The sequence below is a fragment of the Aspergillus mulundensis genome (assembly GCF_003369625.1).
Source record: "Aspergillus mulundensis strain DSM 5745 chromosome Unknown scaffold_3, whole genome shotgun sequence".
NCBI lineage: Eukaryota > Fungi > Ascomycota > Eurotiomycetes > Eurotiales > Aspergillaceae > Aspergillus > Aspergillus mulundensis.
The window spans coordinates 2076635-2099789 of record NW_020797891.1 but is presented as its reverse complement, the minus strand read 5'-3'; the positions used below and the strand labels follow the sequence as shown (position 1 = coordinate 2099789).

General features: G+C 46.0%; 6 protein-coding genes across 6 annotated transcripts; 4 read left to right on the top strand and 2 right to left on the bottom strand.

Moving 5' to 3' along the window:
- Positions 1-2728: 2728 nt before the first annotated feature.
- DSM5745_04305 (uncharacterized protein) lies at positions 2729-3448 on the top strand (the record flags this gene model as incomplete). The annotated part of the gene is made up of 1 exon (XM_026746321.1): positions 2729-3448. One exon carries the CDS (start codon positions 2729-2731, stop codon positions 3446-3448), a length of 720 nt encoding a protein of 239 aa, XP_026605317.1.
- A 639-nt stretch (positions 3449-4087) lies between these two features.
- On the top strand, positions 4088-5266 carry DSM5745_04304 (porphobilinogen synthase HEM2; the record flags this gene model as incomplete). Its single annotated transcript, XM_026746320.1, has 2 exons — positions 4088-4306; positions 4364-5266. 2 exons carry the CDS (start codon positions 4088-4090, stop codon positions 5264-5266), a joined length of 1122 nt encoding a protein of 373 aa, XP_026605316.1.
- A 524-nt stretch (positions 5267-5790) lies between these two features.
- On the bottom strand, positions 5791-7947 carry DSM5745_04303 (putative Zn(II)2Cys6 transcription factor; the record flags this gene model as incomplete). Its single annotated transcript, XM_026746319.1, has 2 exons — positions 5791-7022; positions 7074-7947. 2 exons carry the CDS (start codon positions 7945-7947, stop codon positions 5791-5793), a joined length of 2106 nt encoding a protein of 701 aa, XP_026605315.1.
- Positions 7948-10082: 2135 nt separating this feature from the next.
- On the top strand, positions 10083-13963 carry DSM5745_04302 (exportin CRM1; the record flags this gene model as incomplete). The annotated part of the gene is made up of 11 exons (XM_026746318.1): positions 10083-10148; positions 10217-10246; positions 10306-10378; positions 10427-10498; positions 10557-11269; positions 11334-12105; positions 12156-12626; positions 12730-12959; positions 13042-13420; positions 13483-13654; positions 13723-13963. The coding sequence occupies 11 exons, from the start codon at positions 10083-10085 to the stop codon at positions 13961-13963; spliced, it is 3219 nt and encodes a 1072-aa protein (XP_026605314.1).
- Positions 13964-15604: 1641 nt separating this feature from the next.
- Positions 15605-17759, bottom strand: DSM5745_04301 (shugoshin family protein; the record flags this gene model as incomplete). Its single annotated transcript, XM_026746317.1, has 4 exons — positions 15605-16515; positions 16574-17142; positions 17200-17644; positions 17711-17759. 4 exons carry the CDS (start codon positions 17757-17759, stop codon positions 15605-15607), a joined length of 1974 nt encoding a protein of 657 aa, XP_026605313.1.
- A 433-nt stretch (positions 17760-18192) lies between these two features.
- On the top strand, positions 18193-18745 carry DSM5745_04300 (DASH complex subunit DAD2; the record flags this gene model as incomplete). Its single annotated transcript, XM_026746316.1, has 3 exons — positions 18193-18427; positions 18488-18547; positions 18606-18745. The coding sequence occupies 3 exons, from the start codon at positions 18193-18195 to the stop codon at positions 18743-18745; spliced, it is 435 nt and encodes a 144-aa protein (XP_026605312.1).
- Between the last annotated feature and the right edge of the window lie 4410 nt (positions 18746-23155).

Below are 23155 nucleotides of genomic sequence, written 5' to 3'. Positions count from 1 at the left end.
AAAAATAAAATAAAAGCAAGCTTTACTAAAAAAGTTTATAAGGGCTATATTATTTATTTTAATATTTATATTTTTTACCTTTTAATTAATATACTTTTTAAATTTAGTAATATTAAAAATGCCTACTAAGTATAAATTTTTTTTTATTATGTTATTAACTATACTCCTGCTAAAAAATTAATTAATTAAAAATTTAAGGTTTTTAAAAAATAAAGGGGTAAAAAAGCAAATAAAATATAAATAAATAAATTAATTATTAAACTTAATAATTAATTTATATACTACTAGCTTAAAATTACTAGGTAATAAATATTAAATTAATAACTTAACTTAGCTAAGCAAGGTTAAAGGCGTTTATTAAGGCTATTTAATATTTATATATAAAAAAAATACAAAGTTTAGGTTAATAAAGTAAGTAAAATATAAAGTAATAATAATTTAAAATAGTTTAGGTAATAAAATTAATAATTTATTAAAAAAAGTGCCTGGTATAAAGCTCCGGCTACTTTTAAATTTAATTATAAATTAAATAATATTACCACTCCCTGGTTAGAATTATAAAGTAAAAAAAAGTAAATTTAATAAGTAAAAAAAGATTTAGGGGGTAAAAGCAAGAAATATAAAATATTTAATAAAAATTAAAAGTAATATAGCTTTATATTTAATATAAATTATAAAATATTTAATAAGAATTATAGGATATTTAAAAGGTAAATATAAAAGTAAATAAAAATATAAAAAATTTAAAAAGTAATTATAAAAGGTCCTTAATAATTAAAAAATATATTTATTAAAGTTTTTAAATAACGCGTAATAATACTTTAAAAAAAGTTATTATTTAATTTAAAACATACTATTATTATAGCCGTGTATAGCATAATAAGTTAAAATATAGTTAATTACCTTATTTACGCTATTTCTAGCTAACTAAGAGTAGGCTTGGTGTAAGTGGTGGCTGGTGGCAGAATGTGTGTACCCGCGGAGCGGTTACACCATAGCAGTAATAACACATAGGGCATATAGTAGGCAAAAGTGGCAATAAGGCTGCTCCCCCCTTAAAATAACTTTAGTTATAATAAATTTTAAATTAATAAGTTATAATAATAATATAAAAAATAGGATAAAAAGTATATCTTACCATGTGCGTTAATTAAGCTAATAAACTAAATTATTTAAGTTAGGTTTTTTTATTTAACTATTTTTAATAGTAATAAAAGTTTTAAGTATAAATAAAAAATACTTTTTAGCCATTTAAGTTTAGGTTTTAAAAATTTTAACTAAAATATTTATAAATTACTTTTACTTACTTTTTTTAAAAAAAATCTAGTTTAGGATACTATTATTGAAAAAGTTTAAAAAATAATAAATAAAAGTAACTTTAATTATAAAATTAATAAGTTTTAAAATTTTTTATTAATAATAAAAAAATTTAACTAATAAAAATAAAGTATTTTAAACTTTTTTAAATAATATTAAAAAAGTTATTTAAAAATTAAAAAAAGGCTAGTTTTAAAGCTACCTTTATGAATTTTTAAGTTATATTTAAGCTATTTTTAATTAAAAAATAAATATAAATTTAAAATACTTTACACACGGGCCTATTTTTAGGATTTACTTTAATTTTATTTAATTAATAATTAAAACCTTATATAATAATAACCTATTTATAATAATATTTTAAATAAAAACCTTTTATTTATTAATAAAAGTAATAATATAAAGGTTTAAACTTACCTATATTTATACTTTTTTTAAAAAAAAGTTAATTTTATATATAAAGTTAAAATTATTACTTTACTAGCCATGCTTTACTTAATAATTTTACTATAGTATTAACCTAATCAAAAAGTAATGAGTTACATAATTTTATTCTTTTATTAGAAATTATTCCTTACTAAAAAATGTCTAAATTTCAACTTTCCGTAATTTACGTCAACTACTTTGTACATCCCTAATTATTACACACAAGTAAGACATAACAGAATAGTGACTTTACAACCTTGTTTTCCAAGGGACCCTGCTATAATTGATCTTGCAAACTCATATTAAGCCCTTTCCAGATAACATGCTTGAACAGTCACATTCTTCCAATGACATCTATATGAACTGCATGATTGTTGGTGACACAGTACAATGCAGCAGTGAATGTGAGGACCACCTTACAACTGCCACAATTCCCATTGCAGATATACTCTGTATACTCCCCAATGGCAACAATCAACAAATCTATACAATATTATTTATTCAACAAGAGGCAGGCCTCCCTAGAATACTGCCCAAAGTTGAAAGAGTGCATATCAGATCTGCACTACCGACAGCGTTGTCTGCTTATTTGCTCTTTGAAGCGCCAAGGCATCTTTGTTATCCAACTAAGTGTCATGTTATTATATCTACAGGCTCTGGAACAGGGACAGCCAAGGAACTGTTTGGTCTCCTCCGACAAACACTCTCGTGGATAGGCATTGATCAATACAATGTTCACGAGACTCAGTCACCTCAGACTATAACAGAGCTATGCCATTCGTTGTTCATCCCACAAGCCGAAGCGGGCGTCCCGCAATCCATTGTTCTTATATCAGGAGATGGCGGACTCTGCGATATAATTGACTCTTTTCATGGTACCCCGAAGCACATCCGTACCATGCCAAACATAGCCCTCTTCCCAGCAGGCACAGGGAATGCTATGGCAAGTTCCACTGGGTTGTTGGATCGACCAAAGAATGCCATCATGGCATTGCTGCAGGGAAACCCGTTCCCTCTCCCTGTTTTCGCAGCAACCTTCTCGCAAGGAGCACGCTATGCCCAAAGTGGACAGACTCAGTCTACCCCGGCCAACAACTCCTATGGTCTGAAGATATACGGTGGTGTTGTTGCAAGTTGGGGGATACATGCTGCGCTGGTTGCTGATAGCGACACAGCCGAATATCGCAAATTCGGTGCCGACAGATTCAAAATGGCTGCGCAGGAACTTCTTTTCCCATCGGACGGCAGCGAAGCTCACAAATACAACGGTACCCTGACTCTGGTGAGGTATGACGGCAAACACTGTATGGAACACGAGATTGTCATAGAACACGAAGAACATGTGTATGTGCTGGCAACATTGGTGTCGAACCTTGAGAAAGGTTTCAAGATCTCACCACTTTCTGTCCCCCTTGATGGCTCCTTCAGAATAGTCCGTTTCGGACCGATGCCATCTCAACAGGTAATGCAGCTGCTATCTGCCGCCTATCAAGATGGACGGCACGTTCAAGACGGCAATGTCATGTATTCCGAGATCCAAGGGTTCCGTCTCGACTTTCATGAGGTCAATGAAAAGTGGCGGCGCGTGTGCATCGACGGTCGGGTGGTCGTTGTCGAGGAAAATGGCTGGATGAATGTGCACAAAGAGAGGAGGTCCCTAGTGAACATCCTTTTGCCAAAACTCCTCCCCCATAATAAGGACTAGGCCTCGGTCTCAATCTATTTGGCATGACGGAGGCCTGATGCTAGCAAACCTAGAAAACCAGTCGTGTAATTATACCATTCAAATTTAGGACATGGAACATCCAACAGTGGTCAGCCTATAGGCCCTCAGCGCCTAGTCGAGTTTAGTATAAATATACTCATGGAATAGGATGACAGGAGGTACTAAGATACCCCATAACCGAAGGCGGGACTTCGAGAAGGTGAGGTTTGTTGGTGACTTGTTTTATTATCACTGCTAGCCAGATTCTAGCCAGATTTTTATATATAATATGTGACATGTTCAAAGTATTCTTGGTCTCCGCCGGGTTCCATTGTTTTTGTCTCCCACATGGTTTTTTATTTCATGCTAGTACGGAGTAACAAACTTGTGAGGACCAAACCAGCCATTGCGGATTCCTTGACTTTTCATACACCCAATCATAGTTCGCGAATTTCAAGTCGCCCGAGTACGGAGTAAGATTGCGGGTGTCAAATGACTTGACAACATCTTAATAAAATAATCCTAAGTGTCTACCTGACTCGATTGGTATTCCGTCACAACTGGGAAGGGCACAGGGTGTTTATCATCTCATTATTCTAGACTCTCACACCATCAAACTGCTCTGCGACCGCTGCCACCATGTCATTTTCAAATCTTGTGTCCGACCTTGCATTGAGGGACAACTATGAAGATCGCAGCTCCCAGATCTCGAACGCACGATCCCAGATCACTGCTCGATCATATACAAGTACAGCAGCTACAAGTGTTAGCATAGCCGGTGATATCTCGAGCCAGCTTCATTCCGGCTACAGCCACCCGCTCAGCAGGTCATGGCAAGCAGAGAGGCAATTGACAAAGGTCAGTAGCCTGCAACTTTATGAAGTCAAATAGCTACTTCTGACTCTTCGCCTTTAGGAAATGCTAATCTACCCACTTTTCATCACCGATAACCCAGATGAAGAAACACCGATCCCGTCACTCCCTAATCAGCACCGTCGGGGATTGAATCGATTGGTACCATTCTTGAGACCACTTGTTCAAAAGGGACTTAGGTCTGTCATTTTGTTCGGTGTTCCTTTGCATCCTTCTGCGAAAGATGCGTTGGGGACTTCCGCGGATGACCCGGCTGGTCCTGTTGTCCAAGCCATTCGCCTCCTCCGATCGCGCTTCCCTGAACTGTACATCGTGACTGACGTTTGCTTGTGTGAATACACATCCCATGGTCACTGTGGTATTCTGCGGGAAGATGGCACGCTCGACAATACGCAGTCTGTTGATCGAATCTCGGATGTTGCTTTGGCCTATGCTATCGCCGGTGCGCATTGTGTCGCCCCGTCCGACATGAATGATGGGAGAGTTCGTGCTATAAAGTTGAAACTGATCGAGGCCGGTCTTGCCCATCGTGTGCTGTTGATGTCTTACAGTGCAAAGTTCAGCGGCTGCCTCTACGGCCCGTTCCGTGATGCGGCTGGTTCATGCCCGTCATTTGGGGACCGCAGGTGCTATCAACTCCCCCCTGGCGGCCGTGGACTAGCCCGAAGGGCCATTCAAAGAGACATTGGCGAGGGCGCAGATATAATCATGGTAAAGCCGGCTAGCAGCTATCTTGATATCATCAGAGACGCGAGAGAGCTTGCGAAGGATATCCCAATCGCCGCTTACCAGGTTAGTGGCGAATATGCAATGATACATGCCGGAGCAAAGGCTGGGGTCTTTGACTTGAAGTCGATGGCCTTTGAAAGTACAGAAGGGATCTTACGCGCTGGTGCCGGAATCATCGTGAGCTATTTCGTACCTGAGTTTCTAGAGTGGCTTTAGTTCATACTTGTTGTTGCATAGACTCGATGTATTGTTTCGTTAGCTACGGTCACTGCCAGGTATGATCATACCCAGGGCTCCCTCTCATTATCAAATAATGGCGACAATGCCCCACACCTCTCCACCCCTTTTCAAGAGTCAACAACCCGCTTGAATCTCATACTGGTGTCTTTCCTTACAGGGTTCTTAATTACGGTTTCCGGCAGATACATCGAATAAATTGTAGTGACAAGTAACGGTGTCTAGCGCCATGACCATATACCGATATTCATTGGAGGAACAAGCACTAGAACTCGGCTCAAGGGATATGTAATCATAGAGATGCTTGATGAGGACGGCGCTGATTGAATCTGTTCCATTCAGGTACAAACCTCGATTACCTAGGTAGCAGAAAAGATATAAGCTTGGACTAGTGGTGTTACAAAGAACAGAAACGACAACCCCATTCAACGAGGAATATAAGAATAGGATATCCGAACCCAGAAGGCTCTGCCAAAAGGACTGCCACTGATAGTACTCAAGTGTCACATATAGCTTGGTTTCAGTCCCTGGAACCCATACGCGACAATGTCGGTTTTCACTACCTCACCGGGAGCGACATATGCTCCGCGCCGCAGACGGACACCAGGGTAGATAGTACAGCCGGCTCCGACATAACAGTCTTCTTCGATTGTGACGGGCCTGCCTTGGTATCGGCTTTGCGAGCCTTTTCTTTCCTGCATATTTGCGTGCGCCATCGACGTCAAAATGGTTACCCTGGGACCGATCCATGTGTGCGCCCCAATTGTGACAGAGCAGTCGTCAACAAAAAGACAGCTCTCAGATATCATGACGTCCTCGCCAATATGGACATTATAACCGTAATGGCACTGGAACGGCGCTTCTACCACAGCGCCCTGGGCAATAGACCCTGCGGGCCTCGGTGATGCAGTGCCCAGTGGTGAATTGATAGACGTCTGGGGGACCAGTATCTCCTTCAATAAACGGTTTTGCTCTTTGGTGCTAAGTCCCGAAACAGGGTTGCAGGCATTATTAAATCGCCAAAGAGCGGCTCTACATCGCTCTCTTTCTTCCACGAGGATGACATCGAAAGGCCTGTATAAATCACCACGTAACATCTTGTCCTTTTCTGTTTCTTCATTGGAAACAGCCCGACCAGATAACTGGTGCTCAATACTCAACGCCATGCGGGCTTGTGCCTGGGGTGTGCTGGTGTCAATACTACTGGTATGGGCTGGTCGCTGATCAATTCCACCTTGGAATAAAGGGACGTTTGGTTTCGTATGCCCACCGTGGGAAAGTTCCCTTATTGGTGGAACTAGTGGGTAATCACCTTTGGTATGTCCTTCACGAGACAATTCGTGGATTGATGGAACTTCCCGAAAGTCTGATTTCGGTAGAGAATCTGCGATGTAACTGGTGTGATTTGCGCCTGACCAGGTTCGCTTCGGCCAGGAGCCCCGACTGGACCCAACGCCCGTGGGACTGGTGTTAAACTGTGTCGTAGGACGGTTGTCATCGTCAACAACCATCGACCTCATTTTCCCTGCGTCAAGCGGTTCTCCCAGGCTTTTCTGGCGATCATGCTGATTGGAGTCGTGAATATAATGTCCACCGGTATCTGGGTAACCTTCCTTCGACTGCAGCGGAACCGGCGTTTTTGAGCTGGAAGGTTTCTGCCATGTGCTGCGAGATGAATATCCTTCGCAAATAAAACCACCTCTAAGGCAGTTGTTGCCTGCAATGGCAATCAGAACTGTGCGTATTACGCTATGAAATTGTCGATTACAGAGTTTGGAAAACTTACAAGCTGGATGTTGTTCATCACACTTTTTCTTCCGCCTCCGGCAAGTCATGCAACCAGTCTTCGTCCTATTGCTGAAAACGCGCTTCCTCTTGGGTGCGACTTGCACGGCGTTTTGCGACCGATCTTGAGGGAAAGAAGACGTTGGGGGTTGCTCACTGGGTATAGAGCCCTCGACGATTGGATGATTGACCCCATCCCAAGTCTTATGATGAACGGCATCAGGCCCCTGAGCCTCACGCTGCAGCGCCTCGGCCAATTGGGCATCTGACGCATCTATTTGCTGGACCCGCTGGGCTTGATTCAGGAGTTGTGCATCGTATTCATGCCAACTGGTGTTTGTCGACGATCTTCGAGTAATTTCACCCTCCTCTGGTCTGGCGTGTGTTTGGGGAGATGTGCGCTTCGAATCGGTATCGCTTTGAGAACTCATGATTCCATTTGTGGTACCTTCCCGTGGAGAATGTTCTGCGATGCCCTCCGCGGGATAAACTGGGCTTTTTGGGCCATGGTACGGCGTGCGAGATCCTTCTGGCTCGTCAGATTCCGACCTTCTTCTTTTGACCCGGTTGGATGAAATGAGAGAGCCATGGGGAGTTGATCGTTTTGACTGTGTTTCGTCTATGTCGTTACCGGTATTCCCATTCTCCTTCAAAGTATCTTCATGCCGGGCGGTCCGATCGTATGCGGGACGCGGCCAGGCTTCAGTAGGCTCTCGGTTCTCTCCACTTCTTGGACTGCCGTCCTCACCAGCAAGTCCCTCTGTGAGGGAATCCTTTCCATTCACTGCCGTGAACCGCGAGGGACTATGGTCTACCCTAGAATTCTTCTCGGACTCTTGATCATTCATCACTGGCACAGTGGCGATAGCGGTCATGGAGGTATGGAGGATGATTGCGACACTATACTTTAGGTGTTGGTGGCGGACAAGCCGCCAGAGACACGAACGTTAGCAATTAGCAAGTGCTAGAGGCTCCGTGTATGGTTCCGCAGCTTGCAACCCCCAGTATAAGTCGATTATTTAGACGGTGGGAGCACGAGCGATGGTGCAGACCAAGCTGGCTGTCACTATGTATATCGGTATAAGAATCGAGGAGTGATCGTGACAGCGACAGGACATAAGCTATGGGGCTATGAAACAAGATAGCTGATAGCCATCAGAAAATGTATTAAGATTGAAATACTGAATGCAGGTCTAACGAGAGGAATGCGAAGCGTATGCCGGGAAAACGATGCCCCAATGGATCGGTAGGGAAGGGAGTGGTTCGCCTAAGTAAGCTGTACAAAGTGTCTAGTGATGCGGCTTCTGGGGATAAAGGCTATGGTGGTCGTTGCTAATGCTGGCTGCGTAGAGGTTGAAACGAGGGTAAGCGTCCGGGATGGCGCGTCTCACTGGAGAAAGGTAGCACACGTACAAGGAAATCAAAGTCAGAGACAAAAGGTGGTAAAGGGGCTTGGGGAGGGGGGCAATAAAAGAAAGGTTGACCATAAGAGTGGAGGGAAGAAGGATAAGCGATAGCAGTAATTCAGCGAGTAACATGGCAGCTGGAGAAGAATTTAATTATAACCTTTGCCGCCTGCAGACGGCATTCAACCAGAGACTACTACCTAGGTACGGGCTAGACGCTTTGCAGAGCGATCCAATAGTGACCAGTAACTAACAGAACTTAGAAGGCTCCGTCCCAGTGTCGCGTAGTCTACCGTAAGGGACCTGGATCGAGGAGAAAAAGAAAAGCGAAGGAGAACAGAGACACGCTCGAGTTTAGACCAGGGTGCCGACGTCCGACGGACCAAGCAAGATGGAGAGATGCGGCAGCTGGCTGGTGAGAACTTGACTTGGCCTACTCCGTAGTTGGCGCGCGATCGCCCTGGCCGCGCAAAGCAGTGTGGTTGGCGAGTCGCCAGTGGCTTTATCACCTCTTTGAAGGAACACTTTCGATAGTCCGACCGACTTGGGATTGGACCATATCGCGCTCAGGCGACACACCACCTTGAAAGGGAGGGTCAAGATGTCCTTTTCCAGCGCCGTTGCCCGTGCTATCCGCCAGGGAAGCGCGGCACAGCGGTGGGACTGTCACCCTTTCCTTGCCAACTAATTCGCCATTATTGGCGCCAGCCAGTGGTTCCCATGCATCTTAGTCACAGCCCGGGCCAAAGGGAAACAGCGTCAATTATGCCAATCATATTCTAGATACCGCATGCTGTATAGAAGATCTTACGATAACTGCTAACAAATCAAGTGGCTACAAACATCTATGGTAGCATCTAGTCCTGTGTCTTGTACTTTTCGCAACGCAGATGTTTGACCTACAGTGACCTATGATGTAGCCCAACAACCAGTAGAGCTAGATCAACGGTTCGTGACAGAACACCCGCACTAGTCTATGGTGGTAGTGCCAGAGGCATGCGGCCACCATTCTGAGTAATGACTTTAATTTGCGCTGCATCCATATTTAGTGATCACTAGACTTTAGTGCAATAGTGATTTGTTTTCTCACTCCTCTTGTACCTTGAGTTTGCCAGAATGAAATAGTAAACCTTAATACTCCCAATGATTTAGTTAAGCGCGGCGCTGACTAATATTTTGATTATAGAGACAATACACCTCTCTCACCGCCAGAGGTCAAGTTCCCTCCGTATGTAACCAGCCCTTTTTTATGATTCTTTTTGGCAACGACCCGACGGTCTAGTTGTCCCCCCAAAGCTCAGACTCCCGACATAACCGACCCGCTTCATCCTTGGAACCGTGCTTCGACTTCAGAATTATCATACTTCTCTCAGGAGCCTCTCCGCTGCGCTTAGTGACCGCTGCTAGCAAACCCCTCCAAAGAAGCTTTTACCCCGCCAAACACTCCATCTTCTTGGTATCTCGTACTCCGTACAACGCATGCCTTGAACACGCCAAAGAAGAGCGACTTTGTTATCCCTATCGCGCCTTGCTGGAGACAACTTTCTCGTGGAGACGGTCGGGGTCGAAGTGAATCGCGCCGCTACCTGAGCTGCTACGACGGAATGTCTGTCTCTATACAGGAGCTGGACACAACCGTCCAGGCCTTCTATGAAGGCAAAGGCGACTTGGTAGGCTACTCCAAGGAACGATTGAGATGGATAATTCGGATTGCTGACCGAGTTCACACTCTTAAAAGCAAAAACAAGCCCAACAGACCTTGACAGAAGTAAGCTCTTGTTACAAACATGTGCACATGAACACGACTAACTTCCTTCAACCCATTAGTTCAAACAAAATCCGGATGCCTGGTTGATTGTCGGAAACATACTTCAGGAATCACAATACCCTCAGACTAAATGTGAGATTGTTCCCCCTTCTACTATGAACTGAGTGCTAATGGTTCTAGTCCTCGCCCTTCAAGTTCTTGACGATGTAATCATGACACGATGGAAGGTTTTACCAAGGGATCAGTGCCTGGGTAAGCCCACACGAATGCGAGCAATGTCGCTTGGCACGGTATAATCTGACCATTTTAGGAATTCGCAACTTTATCGTTAACTTTATCATCGAGAACTCCAAATCTGAGGAGAAGCTAAGAAGTGAACGGGCGTTCTTGAACAAGCTTAACTTGGTTCTCGTCTCCATACTGAAACAAGAATGGCCGCATAACTGGCCAACTTTTATCAACGAAATTGTCTCATCGTGCCACACAAGTCTTTCAATCTGTGAAAACAACATGGCAATCCTCCGACTACTGTCCGAAGAGGTGTTCGACTTCTCTCAAGATCAGATGACGTCGGTCAAAGCAAGGAACCTGAAGACGACCATGACACAGGAGTTCTCATCGATTTTCCAGCTATGCTCCGAGGTGCTTACTACCGCGAACCAGCCGAGCCTAGTCAAAGCCACATTAGAGACGCTCCTTCGTTTCTTGAACTGGATTCCGCTAGGGTATATCTTCGAGACCCCCGTTATAAATACCCTCTTAACGCGATTCCTGGATGTCCCCGAGTTTCGTAATGTGACCCTTAAATGTCTCACGGAGATTGGTGGCCTGCAAATCGGAAACCCGTACAACTATGACGAGAGGCTCATTCACATGTTCACGGAAACTTTGACTACAGTATCAAAAACTATTCCGTTGTCCATGGACTTGAAGAACACCTATGCCAAGAGTAACTCGAGAGATCAAGAGTTTGTGCTCAACCTGGCACTATTCCTGTGCAGCTTTTTCAGTGCACACCTCAACGTAAGTGCCTACCCATGAACAATACATCCAATACCCTTTCAGCACTGATGCCGATTCAAAACAGCTCGTTGAAAAGTTACCTAACCGGGATTATCTCACGCATGCCCATTTCTACCTGATTCGGATCAGCCAGATTGACGATAGGGAGGTGTTCAAGATCTGCTTGGAATATTGGACAAGATTAGTACAAGAGCTTTACGAAGAGATGCAGCAGCTTCCAATTACTGACATTAACCCCTTGGTGAGCATGGGAGTGAGTGGTCTGTCCAATGGGGGTGCTCCGCACCCGAATACCCTTGCCGGCTACCCCCTCCGCAAGCACAAATATGATGAGGTTCTGTCGAGCTTGCGCACCGTCATGATTGAAAAAATGGTGCGCCCAGAGGAGGTTCTGATCGTCGAAAACGAAGAGGGTGAAATTATCCGCGAATTCGTCAAGGAAAGCGACACAATCCAGCTATACAAAACGATCCGCGAGTGCCTGGTGTACCTCACACATCTGGATGTGATCGACACGGAGAACATCATGATCGAGAAGCTGGCAAAGCAGGTTGATGGTACCGAATGGTCCTGGGCGAACTGCAACACACTTTGCTGGGCAATTGGGTCAATATCTGGTGCTATGAATGAAGAGACAGAGAAACGTTTCCTCGTTACTGTCATCAAGGACCTCTTAGGCCTCACGGAAATGAAGAGAGGAAAAGACAACAAAGCTGTTGTTGCGAGTAACATCATGTATATCGTGGGACAGTACCCACGTTTCTTGAAGGCTCATTGGAAATTCCTGAAAACAGTTGTTAATAAGCTGTTTGAATTCATGCATGAGACGCACGAAGGTAAGCTGCCTAGTCATATCATAAAGCGGCTAGAGCTTACTTTATACAAGGTGTCCAGGACATGGCTTGTGACACGTTCATCAAGATCGCCAATAAGTGCAGGAGGCACTTTGTTGCGCTTCAGCCAGGAGAGAATGAAGCGTTCATTGAAGAAATTGTTCGCAATATGCGAAAAATCACCTGTGATCTTTCACCACAGCAGGTTCACACCTTTTACGAGGCTTGTGGCTACATGATATCGGCTCAGGGCCAAAAGGGTCTCCAGGACCGGCTGATCGAAAACTTAATGTCACTGCCCAACTCTGCCTGGGATGCCATCATCGCTCAAGCCAATCAGGACCCGTCTGTGCTACAGGATGGGGAGACGATCAAGATCGTTGGGAACATTATGAAGACCAACGTCGCAGCCTGCTCGTCAGTCGGTACATACTTCTACTCCCAGTTAGGCCGCATCTACCATGACATGTTAAACATGTTCCGGGCGTCCAGTCAATTGATCAACGATGCTGTTGCGCGCGATGGTAAGTTCTATCTTATATTTTTCTGCACCGTATATCCTCATGCGCTGCTTCCATGTTATCTGGCATGCGCCCTTCGCTCTTCAATAGTTAACAATCTCTTCAGGCGATATTGCGACCAAGACTCCTAAAGTCAGGGGGCTTCGAACAATCAAGCGGGAAATCTTAAAACTCATCGACACGTACGTACAAAAAGCAGACGACTTGGAGATGGTCAACGCGAATATGGTTCCGCCGCTTCTTGAGGCTGTTTTGGTAGATTACAATCGCAATGTACCCAATGCTCGCGAAGCTGAGGTCTTGAGCGTCATGACAACGGTTATTCAGAAGTTGCACGTATGCCACCCTATCTTCGCTCTGCCACTAGGCCTTTGTCGATTCCCTGGACATTACAAATGTATACTCACGAATGCTCTAGAACCTGATGGATGATAAGGTGCCACTCATCATGGAAAGTGTCTTCGAATGCACTCTGGAGATGATCAATAAGGACTTCCATGAGTTCCCCGACCACAGAATTCAATTTTTCAAGCTACTTCAAGCAATAAACCTTTATTGTTTCCCGGCTTTGCTGAAACTCGACGCAACGCAATTCAAATTCGTCATCGATTCTTGCATGTGGGCAAGTAAGCACGATAACCGAGAAGTTGAGAACACCGGTCTCACAATGTGCCTCGAACTCATGAATAACATGGCCGAAATTGATGTACAAACGTCAAACATCTTCTTCCGCCAATTCTATATCCCGATCTTGCAGGATGTATTTTTCGTTCTCACGGACAGCGATCACAAAGCAGGTATGTTCATTGCTGCTACCGCCATAAAAAGAAGACTTCCGACAATACTAACTCTACTAAAGGTTTCAAGTCTCAGGCTTCCTTGCTGTCGCGGATGTTTTATTTCATCGAAGCCGGCAAGATTCAAGATCCCATCTACTCTCCTGAACAAGCACCTATTGGCACTTCCAATAAAGACTTCCTTCAGAAATACGTCGCAGATCTTTTACAAGCTGCTTTCAAGAATCTGCAAGAGTAAGTCTCGGGTCTCTCTTAACCTAAAGGTTATCGGTCGTTTCTCAATGGTTCTAACTGCCCGCCAGAATCCAAATCAAACAATTCGTTGTTGGCTTGTTTACATACAACGATGACTTCAACAAGTTTAAGACCCACCTCCGTGATTTCCTAATCTCGTTGAAAGAGTTTGCAGGAGATAATGCTGAGCTCTATGCCGAGGAAAGGGAACAGGCTCTGAAAGATGCAAAGGCTGCTGAGCGTGATCGGGCAATGAGGGTAGGAGGGCTCCTGAAGCCGTCAGAAATGGACCATGATGACGAGCTATGACTCGACGAAGATCTTAAATCCGAGAGCGACTTGTTGCCCTCGAATGTGATGAGAGGCTCAGGAGGAAAATGCGAAGACTGGCTAGACGGGTGGTCCTTCTATGGACTGTAGGTATGAGAAGTTCACCTTCCTATTTTAGGATGTTTTTGGTTTGTCCGCCGCTACAACCCCGGTTCGCTGTTTCCTTCTGGAATCAGGGTCGTATGAACGGTTAGTATCTGATCTATCGTTGCGATCTTATTCTCGGACATATATGGCACATTGCTCTATAGTTTGTCTTGTTGCCACTTTCGTGAGCCACAACCCCCCTTCTTCGTCCGACGCTAGCCAATTGTATTCAATTTCGAATAGGCTACAAGATATGTAAACATTAAAGTGTGTAACACTACTTGAAGGAAGGGCTAATGATATAGGTAAACAGCGCTGCCAAGACAGCCTCGAACACGTGGGGCACTGGGGCCATCGTACGGAGTAAAAGATTACTAGAAGGCGTATCGCTCCGCCTAAAAACAGCCCCAGGGAAAATTATTCAGTACTGCGATTGCCATACATACTCTGTACCACCATAGTTATTTTCGCGCGCCTCGTCGGAGTCTTTTAACCTTCCCAAACGCAATGATGCCCCATAATCGCAATATCACCTCACAAAGTTCTGCGTCTAGCTCTCGCGTTTCCTCTGTCACTCGAGTGCAGGAGGATACGTTAGATGCCAGAGTCACTGGAACGCTGAGGCTACGAGCGGCAGACGACCCTTCAACCGGGCACGAAGAAACGCCGACGCGGCATATACAGTGGAGCGAGGATGTGGTAGACAACGAAGGAATGGGAAAGAAGAGCTCGAAAGGTACAAAATAACCCACTTGGTAACGCTGAGAGGGTTTCCGTTATAAGGGCAAATAGCTGACTGTTTGGTCTCGATTGCTCGTGCGCGCGCCATAGTTTGTTGCATATACCATAAGACGAGGCCCGTTGGTGAAAGCAGCTCGGAATCAGAATCCTCGGAGTCAGAGTCATCTGATTCGGATAGCGGCCTCGATACCGGGAACTCGAATGCCAGAAGAAGCTGCGGGCACTCCAACCACAATCAGGACGGCGCCCAGCAGTCATCAAGCAGAGGTCGGACTTCGGATAGCCATAATCATGGCAGCGTTAAAAGCCAACGGAGAAAGCCTAGTCCGAATGCATACGAAAAGATGCCGAGATATACTAAGAGTTGAAGCCGATGTCGTTTTTTAGACGTACGACCGAGATGGCTTGTCCGGCAAGAAATCGGTCAATCAATATCCCTAGCACTTATAGATGATAGCGTACTTATGTTGATTGGATGGTAGCTCCATATTCTGCAGCCATGACCATTGCCATGGAGAGTAAGAAACCGGGGCCTATTGGCTTGAAGCAAGATAGCCGCTCCAAAATTGATACAGTTGCCAAATCGAAACCATGCCGCTCTGGGCGCACTGCAACCGTATATTTACCTCTTGAACTTCGATTTAATGGTGATGTGGTTCACACTTGAAACTACAAGCCACAAACCATTTGATGTACTTCGTCAATATGATAATTTGCTGCAAAAAGCTGCCTGAATTAGTGAAACACTGGTCTTATTCAGACTGAACACATTGTGCTTTGAACACTTGGCTATTATAACATCATGCTTTTTCGCCTGGCAGCAACTCGCTGCCCCCTTGTCATTTGCATGGATCCAATTGCCTCCACGAACTCCTGGGAATCCCTGACGTGGAGCTCATCGGCTACAGGAACCTCATTCATCGAGCTACCTGCATAAGCTGCAACCAATTCGCTACATACGTTTTCCACACTCAGGGTACTCGGCATAATATTCGTTGGGGTGTCGTGTCCAGGAGCCTTGGGGTTCGAAGAATGCCGTCTGGACTTTCTGCCTGTAAGCACGACTGCCTGAGTTTCACTTGTTGGGATACCTGGTCCATTGGAAGAAGACGATTGGTCATGGCCGTGAGTAGTTTCCGGTCGATGTGGGTGCCCAGCAACGGCTTCGTTGCCGATCAGGTCGTGCTCCCAGTTTGCGGTACTTGAGTTTCGAGCCTGTTTGGTAGAGTTGTGCCTGTTCTTTCGATCTTGTGGCTCTGGGTCGAGATCTGGGTGTGAAGAAGATTTTCTTGATTTATCGCCACTTACGGCCGGGCCTAACTCGTTTGTCGATCGTCTCATCTTGTCTCTCAGGTTTGGTTCGGCATAACTGACCACCGCACCCCGTCGCCTCGACGGCCGGGAATTAGACATGTCTGTCGTTGCCGCGGTTTCGGAGTGCTCCGTAGCGTGAAGCGATGGAACTTCTGATTTTACCTTCACATCCTTCTCTTCTCTGTTACCACCTTTGACCTTAGCGTTGCCGATGATGGGGGAGGCCATGCTAAGATTCCCTGGTGTTGTGTTCTTGTTGCGATTCACATCAATTTTTCTCTGCTTGGGTAGAGACTTTTGATTCCTCTCCATTGGCCCCTGGTCGTTCTGACTATAAACCTTTGAGATAGTTGACGTCATAGGGGAATGTACGTTGACATTTGTACTCTCTGTTGTTGTTTGCTCAGTTAGCCATAGACGCGTGAAATGAAAGCCAGGAGTACATACTTGGTTCGAGGACTTTCCGCTTCGACTGTACTTGGCTTATGGTGTTATTGCTAGTTTGGACCTTCTTTCTGTTTGGGCAGTGGTCAGTTTGCGATGGCCTGGGTGACTGGACCTCATGACTGAGATCATCACTGTCAACGTCAACTAGAGCATGCTCGTGATGCGAAGACAGTCTCGGAGACAGGGCCGGACGGCTGAATTGAAAGCCGTCATCTTCAGCAGGGGCTGTTCTCAAAAGGCTCTCTTCGTCTTCGGCTGAGAATTTGCGTTTTCCTCCACATTTTCGCGTGAGTTTCGAGTTGAGCAGAGACGTGGATCTCGAATCAGCCTGGTCGTTATCGATTTCTGTCGTGCATATTTTCTTCTTCCTTCTGGTTTCAAGGTTGGGGGGCAGGGAATGCTCGTCTGTGTAGTCCACGATTGTGTTCGTGCTCATAAGCCCGGCGGCTGTGCCTATTGGCGCGTCGTCACACTCGGCAAACTTATCTGGGAACTCGGAAGGATCTTCTAAATCGCGAGAGATTGGGGTACCTGTGTCGCTACCGGGGAACTCTTGTAATTCTTGCGCACTATGATGCCTGTTGTTTAGCAATGCATTGGTTTTTACCTGAAGATCATGTACTCACCTTAGTGTATGCCTGGGATAGAATTTATCTTCTAGTATAACAGGCAGTCGCCCGTCCATGTCACAACCCAAATTGGGCTCAAGGCCCCCCTCGTTGACTTTTCCGGTAGAACCTATTTCCTTTGGTTGTCTCTCTCGAGCAGATTCGGCCCTTTCGCGAGTTGATCTAGAGTAATGACGTGGTAAGCTACCCAATTCGGTTATCAGGCTGCTCAATTCCACCAGCTTGCTGTCGAGCCTTGCTTTGACATCATAGACGCCGTCGTGGAGTGTTCGTGCAGCCTCATATCGCTCCAAGTCCTGCGTCAGGGTTATGATCTGCTCCCTAAGTGACACGTTTTCGGAAAGAAGATGAGAAACTTCAGACTCAAGGCTTCGAATCCGGAGCGACTGGATTGAATTTACTCGAGCAATCTCGCGATTTTGACGCACGAATCGTCTTTTTACTAAGCAGGAATTAGCTATCAATACGTCATCATCACCCTGGAGGCTTTTTGAGTGTTGGAACGAACAGATTTCAATTGGCTCAGACGAAGCGGTCGACTCATTCAGACGAGCCATATTCGTAGGAAAGGCAGTTGAAGAGGTGATACTCTTTCGCTTTGCCTAATCGCTTGTATCAGTTCTCGTGGGATTTCCTCTGTCTAAAGAAGAGGTTAGGGTGGCTAGTTCAGTCGGAATATTGATAAAGATGGCGAGTTTATTTGAAATATAAAAGAAATGCTGGATGGCCCTGAAGTCCGCGGTTGTTGATGGTTAGCCAAACTAGGATTAGCGCAAAGCCTTTTGTTTTGGAAAGTGCGGGCTGAGTTGGTGACTGCAGTCAGTTCTCTTGATCTTTTCAACGCTCCATCGTCAGAAGTACTCCGCTTTGATTTCTGTACGCAGTCATTGCTACTACTGGACTAGATATATTGTATCTACACATTTGCAGCTCTCTGCCTGAACGAGTCATCGTCCGCAGTCATTCCGCCTGATTTAGATTCATAGCGCGATGGCGTATGCGTCCCGCCCTACCTCCATGCTTCCTCCAGGATCATCGACTGCGAACCTTCGACAGACAAATAGCGCCTTAGCACAGCAACAGTCCTCCGCCTTGGCAGCTCGCGTTGCATTCAAGAAAGCTGAACTTGACAACCTGATTCAGCTGCGCGAAATGAGCCATGGCCTCGCAGGGCAGATGGAGGCTCTTCAAGCCAAGCTTGGAACGCTCAGAGACGGCACAGAAGGTGAACCAGTCTTACCTTGGCCTTCATGTGTGTTTACTTTACTGACTCGATCATGGTTAGCTGTAGCATGCGTACTTGCCAATTGGGATAATGTTTTACGGGCAATCACTATGGCGTCTAGTATGTTCCAGTCACTTTGTTGAACTAAGGCTATGCTTACTGACATTAATTGATTTAGCCAAGCTGACGACGCTGAACCAAGCGCCAGGTCAAGAACCGACCATTGACGAACAGGGTGAGGTGTCCACCGAGTTACCCTTGCCGGCGACACTGGTTCGGATACCTGCTAGTCAACATGACACACTAAGAAAACGCTGATTAGTACAATATTCCTTTTTCGCACCTGTTACAATGCTGTGCAGGTGAACACGGGTGACTACTTGCCGGCCAATGATACATTTTTCACCTGGGTGTTGATTAGCAAATCGTCAGGTTCATGGTTGACTACCCAGTCTCGCCCAACATTCAAGATGCCTTGTGTACACTATAACCTACGAGGGAATAGCTGACGCACGAAGCACTTATGCGGGTTAGGCCTTCAAACATCATGAATCCATGTCTATCAGGGGAAAATCCCACCGCGCCAACCGCACATAAAACGCGGCAGGCATGGAAAGTGGAAACAGCTCGAAGGCGGAAGTTGTTCCGCCGTGGGATACTTTGTCGAGATTGACAAGCTGACAGAACCTGACTATTTATTGTGAGGCGGCTCCGTGCGTCAGAGGAGTCGCGTACGTTCAGCAGACCATGCGCGGTGGTCCTCAGACTTGTTAAATCTCGAGACTAGGCCACAACATGTGTCCACATGAAAAGGCACAATCTCTGCCTTGTATATGAAAGATTCCCTCCAACTTAGTATTGTTCATTCTGCAAAGCTATGGTCATTAGCGTGGAAATCAAGACAATTGGGATTTACTATGTACAGCCCAGACGGTGTAGATAGATGTATTATGTAGTATATTTCCAATTCATTCAAAACTCCGCAAAAGCAGACTCGCATTACCTCCACGCTAAGCAGCTGAGCCCAACCTAATCAAGCGTCTAATCGACCTTCTTTCAGGAAAGGCAGGCCTGTTCTCCACGATTGTGCCTTGATGTCTAGCAATTGATGGCCAGAGTAGTCATCCCCTCGAACCTTGCAATATCAAAATGTACATGCACACTGCAAAGGAACTTTTAAGGATCACGATCTGGTGACGGGTCAGTAGCTCCCGCCGCTTATACAGTTAGTACCCTACCAGATCATTCTCTTGCTGGACCTGCTAGTTGGCCCATTATCTAGGCCACATGGCTGATCTGCATTTGGTCTTAGTTCTCACTTCTCAGAGCCTGTGAATAGTCGACAGTATAGGCATATTAATAGTATGCGCCGCGTTTGATTGATCTGGAATAGCGACTGCCAGTATGTAAAGTATAGAGTATGCCCGACCGCCACATGGGCATTACTCCTGCGCAGAGTACCTAGGTTATAGCTGCAATATTGTATTGGCTACATAGAGCGGCCGAAGCTTAGATTACGATGAATCTTGTCCTGGATCGGATTGAGTCTGCCCAAAAAAAAACTCGCGAGTTTATCCCAACCAGCTGTGCAAGCCGCTTATCTGCTTGCTTATTCGGCCCTCGCTCCCCTGCTATGTATGTACGGAATACTCCATACCTATGCAAAGCGCCTGAGCCACGAAACGATCCTCCAGCTTTCCCCACATTCCAACGTGGCCATGGCCATCATGCCATGAGCTCTCCCCAGCAGGATTCGGGAAAAAAAAAAAGACAGACACACTTCCTCTACCCCCTCCATCCATAGATAGAAAAGATAAGGGTCCAATTATTACTGCTCCTTACTGCTCCGAGTAATGCTGCATAGGATAATAAGATAGCCCCTGAACCTCTGATTCTTGGCCACGGTGACCGAAACAAGGGTATTTGCGCTGAAAGGTATTACTCCGTAGGTACAAAGAGTCAGAGACAGGCACCTGTTGCTCACCATGCAACACAATAGAAATAGTAATCACGGATTGAAGTGGCATCACTGCGGGACCCGGTTCTGCTCCGGGCACTGGGTCAGGCCGCCTAACGCGGTTTGGGTTAAGGGCCCTGCCGCCCGCTGAGCGCACATCACCCGTCGGCTATTCCCCACACTCCATGTTGAACTTGAACAGTTGAACAGTTGAACTTGGGTGGCGGATGGGGCGGCTTAAGGCGATAATAAAAGCTGGCCTTTTGTGCTGATAGCCCAACACACCTATTTGCAGAGGCCTGTGCGAGTCTGTGGCTGATAGGCTGGCCAGCGCTGCTCGTCGTCTGTACGTAGACAAGTACGGTACTCCGTCGGCCTGGTATGCCATTATCCCAGCAGCATTAGCCGTCTGGTCAGCATCAATTGCTCCCCCGGTAGAGTGCCAAGAGCACAGACGCAAGGCCAGGGAGCGCTCCGAACGGGAGGGTAGTGGCTAGAGAGGTGTCGGCAGTAGCTTTCTTCCTTTCCGGGAGGGAAACAAGCAGTTATAAGAAGTAGGAGCGGAGGGAAGAAAGAGAATAAAAAAAAGGGAAAAGAAGAGAGGTAACTAGTTCGAGGAACAGGTAGAGGAATTAAGTCACGACGAACCAGAGAGAGCAGGGGCAGATGCAAAGAAGGGTGGATTTACGGGTCAGGTATTATTAAAAAGAGAATGGGTCGGGGGAGGGATGAAGTGAGCAGGTGACGTTGATGGAGCGACGAAGCCCAAACACGCGAGGGCTGCAGGAACGCGGCAATAAAGCACCGGAGCAGAGGGAGCAGGATGAGAAGATGAAGAATAATAGGGAGTACAGAGTACTGCTATCCAAAGGCCTCTTTCTACACACACTCTGGCTCCCAGTAAGCTGGACAGGCGGGCAAAGAAATTTTGACTGGAAAAAGCAAGAATGCGCACACTCTAGAGAGGTCCCAAGAAAATCAAACTGGCAAAAGCAACGTGAATGTCCGAATATCTGGGAGACTTGAGATCGCGGAAGGGGGTCTAGCACGGAGCTGTGGCAGTGTGCGGACTGTGGAGAGGCAAAGGATGATGATGGCTGGGATTCCTGCTCGCAGCGTCCGGATTGAAGGATTTCTGTTTATGGCCGCCGGCATAAGGATAGCGAATTTTACACAGTAGCGTTGGTTCTTAAGATAATGAATAAGATGTCGCTAAGTGTAGCAGCTCATAGTTTAGTCGCCCGTCATTTGAGGAAGGAACATGACCTATACCTCCTACTTACTTGCTACTATATATCTTTCCAGTTTCAATATCTAGTAATAGTACTAGGTACAGTGCTGCTCTTGAGAGCTCCGTAGGAGCCTGCCCTCTTCTTGATCCATGATCATGGTAACTAGTCTGCTCCGTAGAGACACTGGTGATGCTCGCTGAGGTGGTTCCAGCTGGAAGTCAAAAAAGAGGGGTCGTGGTCTTAGTAATATTACCATACAGGTCACGAGCCCTGTGTATTTCTCCATATTTCGAAGCTGTGACATGGAGGTTATTTCATAATGTTCGGCTGCTGTTTTGGATCAGTTCTTTGAAGGGCAGCGTTTTCATGGACGCCTGATTAGGTCGAATATTAGGGGCAGAGATGTTGAGCTTTAATATTCGTTTCGAGTCGGCCATAGTCCGAACGAACGATGGCGGACAGCATAAGAGTATATCTTGTACTCCGTACGCCGTAGTGGCTTGTTGCGCGCGTTGATTGTTATGGATGAGCTTTTCCTGGTCCAAGCTCTCTCTCCTCATCTTTATAGCCGACGGTTGGCATCTCGCAGACCTTCTCAGCGATAAAACTCACTCAGGATTGGCCAAACTGGCGGGTAGTTCTGGGCATCTGCAGCTGCTCTATCAAATATCCGGAGCTCAAGCACAAATCCTCAATCACGTCCGAAACCTGGTATCTACACACGTATGTCCCAGCTCAGGCTCAAAGGCTCTTGGGATCATGCAGTGGTCATCTGGTCTTTTTTGTATGGGGCATTCTCCCACTGCAGGTGCAGCAATTGGTTACCCACATTGTGTCTTACGCCCAATCCCAGTGGCTCCACATCAGCCGCTCCCGTCATTGAGTGATCGACTCCTCTCGCTGCAGACGAGCTCCTGGCCCGGCCTGGGGCTTGACGATTCAACAACTCAACGACTTTGTTTCATGCATCATCTCGAGGTCCCGTCCAGACTCCAGACTCCAGAGATCACACCATAGGATCTGTGGATGCTCAAGTTGCGCAGCTTACAGCGTTCGTTTGGCCGGGCACCGGTAGGCCTCTTCTCCCGCGATAAACTATTATTTGTACCCATGGGTCGCGCAGCAGTTACCTTGCTTGAGTTGCTTTCGGCAAGGTAAGGGCAACTCTCCTCCATAGCGTCATACCTTCCGACCTTAACCTGAGTGCTCCAGTGACAGCAGGCGTGCCATGAGTTTGGGTGTCAAGTGACCATGCCCGCTTTTCACTACTTATACTAGTACTAGTACCTTATCTGATTGGCTAGATTGGTTTGCCCCCAGTACGGTAAAGCTGTAAAGCTCAGTACGCGGGACATTCAAGAATCGCCGCAGTACAAGCCAGAATCTAGGCTTCAACAGCCATGATAATCAGAAGGCAGCTGGCTAGGGCATAGCCCCTAATGTACGGAGCACTAGCCCCGGAAAAGGGAGCTTCATTTGAGCGTAAACAAGATACTGACTGCGGATAAAACGACAATAACTATTGGAAGCTCCGTCGGT